Genomic DNA, 15,524 nt, shown 5'->3' with positions numbered 1-15,524 from the left:
TTCATGAAGTCGCTGGATATATTTTAGTGTTTTGAATACCAATCAGAATTTAGTTATATAAGACGTACATAGACTTGCTGTTCTTTTTCTATTTTTTTTTTTCGTGCAACTTTCCATTGCCTCCTTATTTTTCCCTCAAGTTCAAAAAAGGAAGGAGAGATAAAAAAATGACAATAAAAAAACTTTTTCACCTGTGTTACGTATTAGTAGTAGAGGCAGAAAAAATAATGCATATTATCTATTCTCCGAAACCAAACTGCGCGCATGCTGCATATACTAATATAATTCTTCGTGTGATTTATGATCACGCATTCTTGTGCATATGTTATACACGTGTGCACATACTTGGTATGTATGTAAATAAATAGACAATCCATAAAAAAAAAAAAAACTTCTACAATTATCAATTGTATAGGGTTTTCTTTTTCTTTTTTTATTGTCAGCTGAGAGACGCTAGTTTGTCTGTCGCATCACCGCGTATGGCATACTGGAATAGTATTTGTGCAACGAAGTTTATGTGCGGAGGAAGTAATTATGGAGGAATTCTGATTTATTAACATGAAATAAAGGAAGTGCGTCACATGTACGTCGTATATCATTGATGATTATACGAGAGGAACCACGGACTGAATCTAAAATCTATTTATAATGAAAAATGAAAGAAAAATGTACCAAAAGTTTTTCTCGTACACTACAGGAGATCAGACGTGTGATCATCACATTTATCGCGTTGTTTTTTTATGCGCAATATAAACTATCGCTTGGTCTGCTACGGCTATAAAAATTATCGTACATATAGGTAGTTATATCAGCCATATACGTAGGTGGAATGTAAAGCGATTTAAACATAAAATACAAATATAGATGTGCAATTCGCTGAAGCGGAGGCAACAGGTAACAGGCAACTAACCAAGTCACGAGCATCAGACTCATAATACCGGTTGTTGCAGGTCGTTCGTGTAACTCTGTACGGTGTTCATGGCCTCTGCAGGGTCGTATTGGAGAGAATCAAGGCTATACGCGAAAGCGGACTGCGGTGAAAAAAAAAGAAAAAAAAATATAGGCAAACGAAACTATGATAAAAAGACAAACAATAGACAAATCATAGAAAACTATCGACGCGGTCTGTCGTCGATAGACGCGTTGCCGGTTTTTCTTTACCTCTCGGTAATCTACGCCACCATTTTATACATGATTAAATGTTACGGTAACTCGTGAAAAGATGACAACGAAAAGTATGCAGGTTTCATTCTATTTACGGAGGCATCTCGAACGCCGGTGTGAAATTTTCAATTTCATCAGCGAGTCGCCTTTTTTTTCTTAATTTTGCGTAGGAAAAGAACCTTAGTAGAATTCAAACTGCAGAAAGTGTTGGAGACATTTGATTCACCGCTACCCAGAATGCTAAGCGATTTTATATGATGGCAGATTTTCTTAACTAATTACATTTTACCGCGGCGGCGAATGGCGATTTCCCATGACTCCTTGGAGTTTTTCTAATCCATTTCTAATCCTAGGTAGTGGCGAACTCTGCTAGGAAAATTGGAACTTCGTGATTGTTCGGACTGCGGAACATACGGAATTGTGAATTATTTTAAATTGATTTCCCGTTGCCAAGCGACACGGTGTTGGTGTTTTCACAAAATACAAATGTCAGTCGGGTTGCGCGATACAAGGCACAAACATGGGTCTGCCAGATATAGACAACATACCCGGTAAGTTATCGCGAATTCTCCAGTATAAAACGCACTTTTTCGCAGTTTTTAATTGGTTTCAAGGAGTTTCTTATTTTTGTCACTCTCAACGTTTGAAATTTCGATTTTTCTAAACCCGCTAAGTAAGTTTGATAATCATTTCAAATGACCGACATTGCCGGTCGGCAGCGTAACAATTACATCTTGAATAAGTAAATAGATTAATAGATTCAGCTTTTGCAAAGACAGAGGACATTCCACTTTGGAACGAATTTTTATTCGTTCCAAAGTGGAAACCGATCGATTGTTAAATTTTCTCAATTTGTGAAAACAATACACTCTCCAATTTGATTTACAAGGTTCGAACTAGACACCGTGAACTTCAATCTGATCTCTAATAAAATTTGAAACATTCCACACTTGCAAAATGAAAAAATATGTTTTCTCGGATTCCTAATCCGAAAACTTTGAATTAGATAACTGCATCAACTCTTCTAAACTCATGAAAATAAATCACGTAGTGGGTATAAGATTCAATTCGCGAAGTTCCTAAAAAGCTTCTCTGGCCGCGAATTTCAAAGTTCGCGCATATAAACTTATATCATATTGATATTATATATCTAGTTTTCACGAGAACATAGAACCAACGCATACATGAGTGCTATGAATCCCATTATTCAAAAAATTCGACGGCATTTTTTGTAAAACTAATAAAAGTTTCGAATAGTTAATCATCTTGTGAGCCAAATAATTATCTCATATTTACCCTTGAGCTCCGAAATGATGGAATATACTCATTGCCAATGTATTATAATATTTTCCGAACATAATTGCGTCATCAATTCAAGAACCGCACATTTATATGGATAGATTAGCGCAGACTGTCCGTCAATTTTTCCCGATAACATAAAAAACAACCAAGGGGACTCACATGTGTTTAATTTTTGAGTGTTAAATCAATGTTATCGTAGCTACCGTGCTAATAAACTATGTAATTGATAGTCGAAACTTGAAATATTGAGGGATGTGATAACGCTGTCAAAATTCTAAAACTTAAAACACATAGGAATAAAAAAGTTGTACAAATTTCCCCGTATAATAATTGCTGCACAACATTCTAATTCCGAACTTATTTCAATTTCAGATAGCGGTGCAGTATTTACGATCGGACGAAGTAGATTCGCCGATAATTTCGCCTCGCATTTTTTTATCCGGCAAGACCCTGTAGTGAGCATTGTCTGCGGGGATGAACATTCCGCTGTAGTTTGTCGTGAGTACCCCTATGAATTTTTCCAAACCTTCGCTCGGATGTTGTTAAGAATCCTGCGAAAGCACAGGCAACTCGAAACGCTTTATTAACGACGCCTTAGATTACCGCGCACGCAGCACCTAGTTGCCCTTGCCCATGTTTTCACTATGCAGGTATATGTATAATGCTCGTGGTATAAAGTTATACTACGCGTATAAGGTATACCTATATTGTCCAAGATATACCATCTCGTGTGAATGATTCACTTTTGCAAAATTTCCTCACGAACTTCGACCCTAATGTAATAAATGCTGGAGGAGCTCGTACAGGTTTGATAGATCAAAACTATCGTGAAGAATCTTACGAAAGAAGACGCAATCAAAAGGTACATAAATGAGATCTCACACCGTGGCGATACTTCTCGCATAAAATTACAGATCACGACAAAAAAAAAAAGATTAACTAACTTAATTTTAGGTGCGACGAAGGGAAGTACAAGGGATGATTGGTCCACCGGGTGAATTGGACCACTCCGTGGAAAGTGCATCACTCGCCACATACTTTTCTGTGTAACGGTTCAATTTACCTGGTGGTCCAATCATCCCTACCTTCCGATATGTGTAAAATACACACGAGCGTAATATTCTATGTAACCTGCATGATTTATGTTAAAATCAATATGTGAACGACTTTATGCCGCAGCTGCTTCACTACCAGCTATCCACGTGGTCGTCTGTTATCAAGTTTACAATGTTGACTTCTCACTAATATTCTACTTGAAACTTGCAATAGCGGTTACAACTATATGTATGCCTGATCTTTGCGATTTATGTATAATGTAACTCTACGATTATGCGAAGCTAGCCGAAGGATTGATCGTCAGTCCGCAATTTGAATGGCATTATAATTCACCACGGATTGTTTTATCTGGCTGCTTTCTCCGACTGACGGGAAAACACGATTCGATAACAGAAACAGGGGTTTGATGGAAGGAAATAGAAAATGTCACGTCACAACCGACAGACAACAATCAGCGACCTAACGGCGTTTTCATATCACGAATTACGGAGCACGCCGTTCGAGAAAATTTTTGCAAAAACAGGATATCATTATTAATCTTCATAAAATACGTGAATATCGTATGCAGAATTCTGCAAGGTATATCCAGACTTATCGCACATTGAAAATAAAAAATGAAAGAAAGAAAGAAGTGAGATCCCACTAGTTTGTATAATTAAGTATTATAAGGGAGGCGAACAGCGCACTGCGAGTCAGATAAGAAGGCGGGCAAAGTTGTTTGGATTTATGAAAAGTCACGACGAGGAATAATGAAACAGAATAAATAAAAAAATATAATGAAACAACATAATAAAAAAATCTTAAATAAATTCAAGACGGTGTTTAAAAATAACTCACTGGTTATACATTTTTCTCGCACGACATCGCGGACATTCGTGAGGTCATGGAGAGAGCGAAGGACTAATAAGAATCCAAGAGTATATTAGGCTCCGAGAATAACCGGCGCGTGGTGAGGTTCTTGAAAATGTACGTTGATATACAATTGGCAAGGATATATTATAACATTAGCATATATACCGCTTTGGCAAAGTCTACGCCTACGCCTGTTCTTATCGTTTCACGCAATCTTGCCAGAGTCCGATCCTGGATACAAGCTGTAAATTGTGAAAAGGTCCTTACATGACCCCGTACAGTAGCAAAGTCCTTACCCAACCTTCCCTGCACGTCCATCAGGATGGATATTCCTCGGAGAGAAAGAGCAAAGAGCACTGCCGATTCGTCGGGGAATACAGGTGACTCGGATGTTTCACGTATATGTGGTGCATTCCATGTCAACGTGATTCCTATTCGCAAAATACGAAAAACGTTTTTTAACGTATCGTAATTTGTTCATTTCACTTTTTACAAAATTCGATTGGGAATACCCCGTGTGTATGAAGTTGAGGATCGAAGCTATACTCCGATTTTATATAATTTCTGCAGCGTGCAACGCAGTGCAAACTATCATCCCCACGTGGCCGAGGTGACTACCTAGGCATATAACTGTAACATGAAGCTTATACCCATAGATATGGTATAGCGTTATACATATCTTTTCTATAACTACTGCACTGTTCACACAGCGGTACACACGTGAGCCAAATGCCCACTGTCCAGTTATAGTTATATAAGCCAGAGAATCAATAATGCAAATATTATGTGTAGGTAGATATAGGGGGTATGCTGCACATGTTGAAAATTTTCTGTATAGACACCCCCATGTTCACCATGAACCGCTAGGAGATTGACATCGTTAAAAATGGATGCATTTTTAACTTCATTGCTCGAAGCATTTCAATTTGTTAAGGGTAATTCTTCATTTTTTACTCAATCAGAACCTTGCGCGATAAAAATTATACTCATATTCAGCTGCATTGCAACGACATTTGAGTTAAGTAACTCAAAAGTGGCTGTGTAGGAGTAAATTAACATAAGTCGATTAGAAAAGTGACCCAAGTTGACTTATACCGACATATAGGTACTTATAAATTCTTATAGAAAAAAGCGTTTATTACCCTCATTCGTTAGGCTAGCTGAAGAAAAAAACTAGCACCTTTTCTGCAACAATAAGCGTGGCGAGGCCATGTCGCAGACCGTGACCTCAAAAATCCGAATCGTTCTTTTAATCCATATAACCTTGTAAGATAAAGATGATAATTATTATGGAAACACGATGGAGAGAAGTAGAGAAAAAATCTTACCTGATATTGTTTGATTGAAATCTTTCAGAAAGTGGTAGACTCTTCGTATTTGGAAGTAATGATTGGGGTCAGCTGGGGCTTGGGCACAAGAATCACGTGAGCAAACCATCCTGCGTGAAAAGTGAGTTTCCTAAAATAACGACGGTAATTATGACGATATCAAAAATAAGATTTAATGATCATTCGACTATCGCATTAACGGAAAAAAATATCAAATTTGCAATTCGTTTAATTTCAGTTCTGAAACCAGAAAAAATAACGAACGTCGCGTGTGGACGCGCTCACACTTTGATATGCACAGGTAAGCGTGACACTTTTATCCAACCTGATCTCAACTGCTCCATTCGATATAATATATACGATACACCCAAGCGAAGGTCAATGACCACTCAATTCTTCGAGTCACATAAGTTATTGAACGAATTACCCCTTCGAATTACACACAGCCATGTCGTATAGTTTAATCGTATCGATTCTCAAAGTTCATTAGAAATGAAAGATAGCTCTATATGTCCTTTTCATATACCAGACTCGTACGCCACAACTTCAACCCTTTCATAAAATTTATCATACGTAGCATCGGTTGTCACCGTCTCAAACGAAAGTGAAATACCTAACTTCCCAGTCGAAAACGTCGATCCCTTTCCAAATAATGAAGATATTTCAAATAAGATAGAGAAGAAAATTTCATTTTCGCATCACAGGTGGGCAAAAAATATTTGCCTGTGGAAGCGATCAGGAAGGGCAGTTGGGTCGCGGCGGACTCGCCGCTGGGGACAGTTCAAGTTCACCTGTTCTGGTTTATGACTGCGGATTGGCTGGTCCGAGAATCTTGCAAATCGCCGCGGGTTCTCATCATTCCATGGCGTTAATTAGCGACGGAGGGGTGATTGCTTGGGGTAGCAATCTCGAAGGACAATTAGGGCTGCCTGGAACAACTGGACTAGTCAATAAGCCAACGAAAGTACCGATTCCAGAGCCTGTGAGAGCGATCAGCACGGGATATTATCATTCAGCATTTTTGACCGGTTAGAAAAATCGTTATGAATTTCTTGATCAATATGTGATTCGAATTCATAGCTGGCTGAACTGGTTTATTTAATAGTGGATATTTTGCGGTTAATCTTCGCGAGCAGTTTCAGTTATTTTCTCATTTCGCCACTGATGTGCCTATCCAACTGAGTTTTCTCTATCTTTATTTCTTTTTGTTTTTTTGTTTAACTGGTTAATTTGATTATTTTTAAGAAAGCGGCCTAATATACGTATGCGGTGAAGCTGAAAGCGGCAAACTAGGAATTGTTGTCAACTTCTCTACTCAAGCAGCTCCTAAACAGTTGCAGCTTCCGGGTCCAGCTGCGAAGATCGCTTGCGGTGGACATCACAGTTTAGTTTTGACCGGTAAATAATGCAAAATATTTTCGGACATCATCATTGAATTTAGTGTGCAGCTTATTTCATGGTCACCTTGTACATCGACATCGAAATAAGTTGAAAAAACAACAGCGTAATAACGCGGTTTCACTTGCTAATTTCAGAGACGGGGGCTCTTTACTGTTTTGGAAGCAACGTCAGCGGACAATTAGGAATGGGAGTGAGCGTCACAGAAGTACAAACGCCGAAACTTCTACCTCGGGGTGACACCAGTGGAGAAGTTATCACGCAAATTGCTGCCGGAGAAAGTCATACGGCCATAGTTACAGGTATTACACACGAAAAAAGGAAAAATGATCGAAAGAACTGGAAAAGTCCAAAAGTCTAAATGTCATATAATGGACAAAAGTTATGATAAATTTTTTCAACTATTTCTCTTTCTTTTTATTGTAGAGTCTGGAAAGTTGTTCATGTGTGGCGATGGAAGACATGGAAAACTTGGTCTCGAGGAAAATGAAAATAACGTTCACGAGATTACACATGCCGTGAAATACGAGGAACTGATCGTGACAGATGTACGAAATAGTCCTTGTAACATTATAGATACACGTTTCTTTCTTGTATGAATTGAATTTTTATTTCAACTCTTAGGTGTCATGCGGTGGGTGTCACACAATTCTCGTTGGCAAACGGCGTGAAGATACCGACGAAGACTCTGCTGCTGTGCACTCGGTGAGTTGGACACAATTTAAGAACTGATTAGATAGTTGCAGTATTACGGTGGTTTGAATGTAGCTAAATAACTATTCCATTCCAGGACTCTGTGTCAAGGAAAAATTCATTGCCACCGTTAAAAATCCCAGGACTTGGAAAACTTGGAGATCTTTTACCGGAGAAAAATGTAATCGATAGCGCTATGAAGTCAGTGGAAAATGGCTTAGCGGAAACGCGGGATAACGTAAAAGACGCAGTGATGAGTGCCAAGGAGGAATTACAGAACAATGTCGAAGGGATGGTGAAAAATGTAACCGATACTGTGAAACAAGACGTGGAAGTGGTGAAAAAGACTGCCGGGGATATAATGGGAAGTATGAAGGAGGCGATTGGTCACGTAGAAAAGCCAGAATTTCCAAAAAAACTAGCGGACTACATGGAAGAGGGAAAGAAGACCGAAGAATTGCTAGACGAGCTCGCGAATGAAACGGAGGAAACAGGGGGTGATAAAATTCACGGAGATTCGGATGGTGGGGCGGTTGACAACGCTAAAGAAATGAATAGAAAACAATCGGCGAGCAGTCTAAATTCTACAATTTCAGCTCATAGTAATCGATCGATCGATAGCAAACGAAAATCCTCACTTAACAGTCTCTCAAAAATTCAAAAGCCGGAATCACCTAACTATGAGCATCCGATTCCTCCGCCAAAACCACCCAGACAAAAATCAGGGCTTTCCAATTCTGTAATTGATGGAGAGAGAATTTTATCAGCTTCAAAATCCGCGGGGTCAAACGATTCCGCCAAAAGCGCAGAAAAAACGGGTAGAGAAGGATCTGATAATTCTACAAATCCCTTCGAAATTGAAGATGGTATCGGACAAGCTGAAAGTGATATTGCTAAAAAACCGACGACACGAAAGAGTTTAGAAAGTTTGTCTTTGAAAAATGAGGGACATGAAATTGACAAGGTTAAACAAGAGGAGACGGAAATAAATAAAGCAAAAGAGACAGAGGATGTAAAAGGACAGGAAAAAGCAGAAATGGAAATGACACAGGATGATTCCGATGTCGTGCAATCTCCAGCACCAAGAACAGGTAAGGTCCTATTGAATCAAATAATTGTTTATTTCTGATTATTCAATGTTTCAGGTAAAATATCGAAACTATTCAAAGGAAAAAAACCACAAGCTGATCAAAATGGCGTAAAAGGCAATTCTAGTGCTTCAAATTCGAAAGTAAAGGTACGAATACTGGTAAATTCAATCGATTATCAGACATTTCCGGATAACTATTCAACTTTTGGCTCAATTTGAGATTCCTGAAGAATAACAAGTACAATTTATACATTTGCAGTCGAGAACGTGCACCGTGCTGTAACTGTGAAGACTTTCCATTAGACTTCACGTCATATTTTGTTATATTTTTTTATAAATTCGTTGACGATGAATATCCAAGACAGCCAGCTAGCCTTATGGAATTCGATGTGGTAGAACGGGAAAGTGAAGAGCAAGAAACAAATTTTCAGTTTCTTAGACCATTACCGACCCATTTACATTTCTTCAGTCAATGATAAATTATACAAGATTCGGGATCGGGACCAAGTTGAACGGAATCAAAATTTTACAAAAGTGATGACCATCATTTTACATGTATAGGCAATTCTAGTTATTCTTATAAATGCTATAATGAAAAATATTATAGAAGTGTAAAGGATTAGATAAGTTATTTAAGGCTGTTCTTATTGTTAGTGTAATTTAACATTGTATTGAATATAATATTATACATACCTCTATACATAATATACAAATAAATAAAGATTGAAAAATGAGGAGTTTTCAATCATTGAAAGTCAACGCGCTTGGAATAGGACGACATTTCGATTCGAAATTACACGGACGTTCCACTTCCGGCATCCCCTCGCTTCGCGGGTATTATTCAAACTGAATTGACAAGATGACACAGAACACGACCCGGTGAGAATAGCATAGAACACGTTATAAAACATAACCTTGGTCACCGTTCTCCATTCGTGTATTGATACGGTATTGAAAAGGCAATAAAATAACTCCCCTAGATTAATCAGTAAATGCAGACTTAGTCGTACAAAGTAAAGAAAATCATCTGGGATAGAACTGTGATGTAGTGAGTACTTAAAGTTGATAAAATTGATAAAATTATATAAAAAGAATTATGTCAGGACGGGAAGACAATAAACGTGTCGGTAGCGGTAACCGTGATGGAAATAATTCTGTCAGTGGAGGAAGAAGTGGTTATTTCAGGGGCGATGATCGTTATGCCAATGGAAGTGGGAATCGCTCTTTTTCCAGGGGTGGATATTACGGAGGTGGTGGCGATGGTTGGGGTCGACGTGGAGGTGGAGGGCATCGTGGGTATCGGGGTGGAGGTAAGTGCAAATCCCAAGTTTTTTTTAATTACAATTCTGCTAATGACTTGACCCAGATGGACTAATTAATCATGAGTTGTAATTCCAATTTCACATCCGAATTTTGACTTCAGGATTTCGGGGAGGAAACCAGAACAGAAGAGGAGGATACAAAAGAAACCAAAGAAATGAAGACAATGATGGGAAAAGAGCTAAAATGGAAGTTGGAAATCGGCTGAAAGAAGTTGATACAGGAGTAACAGAATTTGTCGGAGACCACAAAGGATTCTCTGGTATTGTTAAGGAAAGATATGCCGATTTTCATGTCAATGAAATAACTTTGGATGGTAAAATTGCCAAGCTCACAAACCAAACCATACCTCCAGAACCAGTAGAGCTTGAAAACATGGAAGATCTGAAGAAAGGAATTCCCTCAACTGTCTGGGAACAGTTGGAAACCCTGATCGAAACCGACAGTTCGGTTTCCTCGGTGGAAATCGATGTCACAAATATGAGTAAAGACGAGCGACGAGCAATTCATACTCTGGCTAAGAAGATACCGAATACTATTAGTCAGACTGCTGAACGTGGAGAAACAAAAGTCATTGTAGTTGCTAAAGCTAATAAACGGAAGCTTAGTGGTAAGATAACTGAGTCAAAATATGTATGTAATTTGGAAAAGAAATGGTAGGATAAATTATATGATTAATTACAGGACTCGAGTTTCGCCGAGATCAGAGAGTCGATTGGAGCCGTCGTGGTGGAGATTATTGTCATTTCCTGTTACATAAAGTAAATTTGGATACCATGGATGCTCTGAATCAACTGGCAATAAGCCTAAGGGTGAAACCTAACATGTTCAATTATGCAGGGACCAAAGATCGGAGGGCTAGAACCACACAGTGGGTTAGTTTGAAGAAGATTAATCCTGTTGATATTGCTGCAGCGGGTAGATCAGTCAGAGGTGCTTTTGTTGGGAATTTCAAGTTCTCTGATGAGCCACTCAAACTTGGAATGCTAAGCGGAAACCGATTTAGGATTGCATTGAGAAGCGTCACTGGATCTGATGAAGAAATTGAAAAAGCTATGACCACACTAAGGGACAATGGGTTTATAAACTATTACGGTCTCCAAAGGTTTGGAACAGTAGCTGTCATTCCAACACATGAAATTGGTAAAACTCTACTGCAGGGCAAATGGGATGAAGCGATCAATTTGATTCTAAAACCTCGACCTGGTGAACAGCAAAAAGATCTTTTTGAGGCTAGAAAGATTTACCAAACAACTAAAGACGCTCATGCCGCATACCAACGTATCGGCAGACCCGATAAAATTGAGGCAAAACTTCTCTGGGGTCTCCATGTTTGTGGAGAACACAATCCTCAGGGAGCCTTAGACTCGGTTCCTAGAAACACCAGTCTGATGTATATTCATGCCTACCAAAGTTTAATTTGGAATATGATGGTTTCTAAAAGAATCAGAGAATTGGGCCGAAAACCTGTAGTCGGTGATCTGGTTTATGAGAATCCAAATAGCACAGGAGATACCGAAAGATTAGAATATGGTCAGGATAATGAAGAAGATAACGCAAATATCAAGAAGGATGTGATCCCAAATGAAGCTGCAGGTCTCAAAGACGATGGTGAATTAGTAGACAAGAAACAAGTGATAATAACAGAAAATAAAGAAATTGAAAATGACAAAGAAAAGCAAACCAAAACTGCGGCCGAAGATGCACAAATGGAAACGGAGATTGCCAATGATGTACAAATACTAAATGCTGTGGCAGAAGTAGATATTGAACCTGCAGTCATTGATAACGAGAACAACATTAATGCTGTCAAAATAGAAACCATTGCCAAAGAACTTACAAACAATGTAAAGAAAGATCAAAACACAGCAGCGCTAGACAAAGAAGATTTACGCAGTCTTCCACCTGTAAGAATTCTGACAGAAGAAGACTTGCCTAATTATACAATTGCTGATGTTATTATGCCGCAACCTGGATGGAGGGTCACTTACCCGACGTATGCCAAGCCGTGGTTTGAAGAGATCCTTGCCAAGGATGGCTTAACAACAGATCTCAGACAAAAAAACCGGTAAACTATATTTAGATTAATGAATATGAGCTCGAATGAATCACAGTAGCATGAACCACCGTTATTCAGGAACTTTGTTTTTACAATTTCGGGAACAATGTATGCAAATTTGATTATAGAAAATACAGTTTGGGGGGAGCTTACCGAAAAATGTTGGAAATCCCATCCGATATGACCTGGCGAGTTATGCACTACAATGATAGAAACGACGAGCTGATCCTTTGTGATCTTGATGAAATGAGAGGCCTTCCACAACCAAAAGATGACCCAGGTAATTATGAATTGTTTCGATATACTTTTACTGACATATTACTTTTGAATTACATATTTACGTTACATACACATATCTCCATATCCTCCCATGGGTTTTAGAGGGCAAGTACAAGGCAATCATTATTGAGATGTCACTAAAATCAAGTACGTACGCAACAATGGCGTTGCGTGAGATCTTGAAATGTGACACATCGCCGCAAACGCAGGCTGCTCAATCTGCTGCAAACAAGGCTCAAGAGGAAGAGGAAAAGAGAACAGAGTTAGAGGATGAAGAGAAAGACATACCTGAAGAAACTAAAGATATAAAAGATGAAGTAGCTAACTTTGAGAGTAATGAAACAGAGATGAATAAAATCCGTGTGGTTGAACCTATTAACGCAGAAGAAGTTGAAGATAATGTAGCGGCGGCGAAGACAAAACCGGCAATCGATGTCGTCAAACCTGAACAAGTTACCGCGACTACAGCTGAAGAACAAAAAAATGGAACAGAAACAGAAGAAATGGATACTACCGAAGACGGCGAAAACAACGATACAATCAAAGAAAAAGACCCAATAATCTCTGATCTCACTGTATGTACAACTAAGTCTTAATAAACTTGTAAAAATCTTGTAACCTACTTGTTTTTGATACTGACTACATCTTCAGGGCATTTATGTCGCGTTTGGTTTACTTTAAATAATGTAACGGAAGCCACGGATTCCATGGAATAATTGGGTTGGAAATTTGTTGCGCCTGTTGACCTCTTGTTCCGTTTGTCAAATTATTAATAGAAGCATTTTCGTTTCGTGAATTATTTTCGTGCGTCGGAGAAATGATAGTAACAGTTTCCGAATAATGCGTTTGTTCGTGAGCACGTAAGTTACTTGTTACGGAAAATTTCTTGTTGCACAATTTGCAGTAATAGGGTCTGCCCCCTGAAACAAAAATTACACGCATTTGTGTAAACTTTTCTTCATCCGTTCATTGTCACAAGATTAAAATCTGGTCATAATGAGTGATAATACAATCGCTAATACCACTGTGGAGCTGTACATGATGGTGAAGTGCAGCTGGTTTGCAAAATCCTCTAGCACAAATTGGACACCGAAGCGGCCAATCGCCAGTATGCGAATATCCATGAGCTCTTAAATCTCCGGGTGTTGGGAAGGAGCGCCCACATTCATTGCACTTATGAGGCTTTTCCTAAAATGACAAGCAGCCTGATAGTTGTCGAATTTCATTCTAATGTAAAATCTCAACTTTATACAAAATGGATGACCTTGTAATGAGTCATTCGATGATAATACAAATTCGAGGAGGCAGTAAACCGTTTCCCACAAATTGGACACTCGTGCGGTCGTTCTCCGGTGTGAATTCTGGCATGTGTGTTCAAGGAACTACTTGTACTAAATTTTTTACCGCAAACTGAACAACCGTGTGGCTTTTCACCTGAAAATTGAACCGCGTTAGTACGGAAACTTCTAAAATTATGCCCACAATGCCCGACACATACGGAAATCAGTAGATTGATTACGATCAAGTTTTAAAAATGATTTACCTGTGTGCGTACGAAGATGACGTTTCAAAAGCGATGGACGATCGAAATGCTTTCCACAAGTCGGACAGGGTAGTTTTCGGGGACACCTGATAGACTGTGTTAGGCAACGAGTTCCCAATTTGGATGACCCGTTGCAACTCAAATCAAGGGGCGCGTCTTGATGATCTATTCAAATATCAAGTACCATAACTTCAATCATTCATCTCACAATCGGTTATAACATGATAAAATCATTGAAGTGCGTCCAAAAAATCCACCAAGATTGTAATAAAATTCAAATTTATTCTGTTATTAAAAATAAGCTCACCTGACATCACGTCAACTTTCAAAGTAATTATTAACGCGATACCCGATCAAAAAATAAATAAACATCAATTCATTTTTGCAACTGTATGTATAATATTATACTTTTCCGCGGTGTTCTTAGTACTTGAACCTTTGCGATTGACTGCAGGTGAAAAAACCTTAACCGATCCTGCACTCCAATTGTATGATTGCAATAAATGATGAAGGTTTAAAGCAAGAAATAAAATAAAATGCGAGATAAGGGTGCTGAGGCGCATGTCGGCGGGGGCGGCGTTTTCTTCGCGGAGGCGGAGTATCCGATTATTTTTTTTACTTTTTTTAACACTTCGCAATGGTGTCGTACAAACCCTGAAAACATCCACGAACACCCCCTCAACTTATTTGGATAGGATAGGTATAGGTATCCATCACATAGTGAGTTATTGAGTAACATTTGACGAGAAAAATTACAGAGAAATATTGCTTATCATCACACCTCACATCCGTACCACCTTTTCCGAGTTAAAGGACGTCCTAGTTTGTTAGCTATTGATATTATTCGTACAGTTTCTAATGCTCAAGTTTCCGATTTTTCCATCTCCGCAACCATTTTCTCCTCCATTTCAGCATCTCCGAGATTTCGGTACCTAATTATAACAAAAATTTTGTGGTAGCATAATTTTGTGATATCGAAGAAAATTTTTAACGAATAAATGAGAAAAATTGCGTCGATTATAACAAATCGGAAACTAGCATTGAACCGATCCAACTGCTGAAAGGTAAGGCGATCACGTCCATGCCAAATCGCACATGTAACATATAATAGAAAAGCGTATATTCTTGATGGATGTACCAGACGGTACCAGTAACTTTACAATGTTCAACGATATGTATATCCGACTTTATACATACATGTAACAATACGCGTACAGCTCAGGGGTAGGTATTGTTATAAAGCAAGAGTCACCCACATATAACGTTGTCTGCAAGCTTCATAGAAACAGTTCTAATAACTCCAATATCGTTCGCTACCACAGAATTCAGAACACTGCAGCGCCTGTCTTTGTACCAGGGTAATTACCTGGCGTGTCAGCGACCCTCCACCCTCCTCATAGGAATGACTAAACAGTTATTATTTTCTTTTATTATATGCCA

General features: G+C 38.7%; 3 protein-coding genes across 4 annotated transcripts; 2 read left to right on the top strand and 1 right to left on the bottom strand.

The window, feature by feature from the left end:
* Window positions 1-875: 875 nt before the first annotated feature.
* Window positions 876-9,617, top strand: LOC105684219 (X-linked retinitis pigmentosa GTPase regulator-like). Of its 2 annotated transcripts, none has more exons than XM_048654400.1 (13): window positions 876-894; window positions 951-1,715; window positions 2,839-2,964; window positions 5,731-5,823; window positions 5,941-6,003; window positions 6,407-6,730; window positions 6,948-7,100; window positions 7,238-7,402; window positions 7,527-7,648; window positions 7,725-7,805; window positions 7,891-8,884; window positions 8,939-9,030; window positions 9,143-9,617. In XM_048654400.1, the coding sequence occupies exons 2-13, from the start codon at window positions 1,685-1,687 to the stop codon at window positions 9,164-9,166; spliced, it is 2,268 nt and encodes a 755-aa protein (XP_048510357.1). In that variant the 5' UTR covers window positions 876-894; window positions 951-1,684; the 3' UTR covers window positions 9,167-9,617. The 2 variants fall into 2 exon arrangements, with proteins under 2 accessions (XP_048510357.1, XP_048510356.1); XM_048654399.1 differs by lacking the exon at window positions 876-894 and having other exon boundaries at window positions 907-1,167; window positions 1,518-1,715.
* A 135-nt stretch (window positions 9,618-9,752) lies between these two features.
* On the top strand, window positions 9,753-13,159 carry LOC105684213 (pseudouridylate synthase 7 homolog). Its single transcript, XM_020851310.3, has 5 exons — window positions 9,753-10,193; window positions 10,307-10,813; window positions 10,888-12,271; window positions 12,391-12,542; window positions 12,644-13,159. Exons 1-5 carry the CDS (start codon window positions 9,980-9,982, stop codon window positions 13,135-13,137), a joined length of 2,751 nt encoding a protein of 916 aa, XP_020706969.2. The 5' UTR covers window positions 9,753-9,979; the 3' UTR covers window positions 13,138-13,159.
* Window positions 13,002-14,398, bottom strand: LOC105684212 (zinc finger protein 239-like). Its single transcript, XM_048653738.1, has 5 exons — window positions 14,392-14,398; window positions 14,085-14,255; window positions 13,806-13,975; window positions 13,564-13,729; window positions 13,002-13,461 (listed from the first exon to the last, which is right to left on the bottom strand). Exons 1-5 carry the CDS (start codon window positions 14,396-14,398, stop codon window positions 13,214-13,216), a joined length of 762 nt encoding a protein of 253 aa, XP_048509695.1. The 3' UTR covers window positions 13,002-13,213.
* Between the last annotated feature and the right edge of the window lie 1,126 nt (window positions 14,399-15,524).

The sequence above is a fragment of the Athalia rosae genome, chromosome 4 (assembly GCF_917208135.1).
Source record: "Athalia rosae chromosome 4, iyAthRosa1.1, whole genome shotgun sequence".
Classification (NCBI taxonomy): Eukaryota; Metazoa; Arthropoda; class Insecta; order Hymenoptera; family Athaliidae; genus Athalia; species Athalia rosae.
Note: the sequence above shows the minus strand (reverse complement) of the source record. Positions and strands in the feature narration are given on the sequence as shown.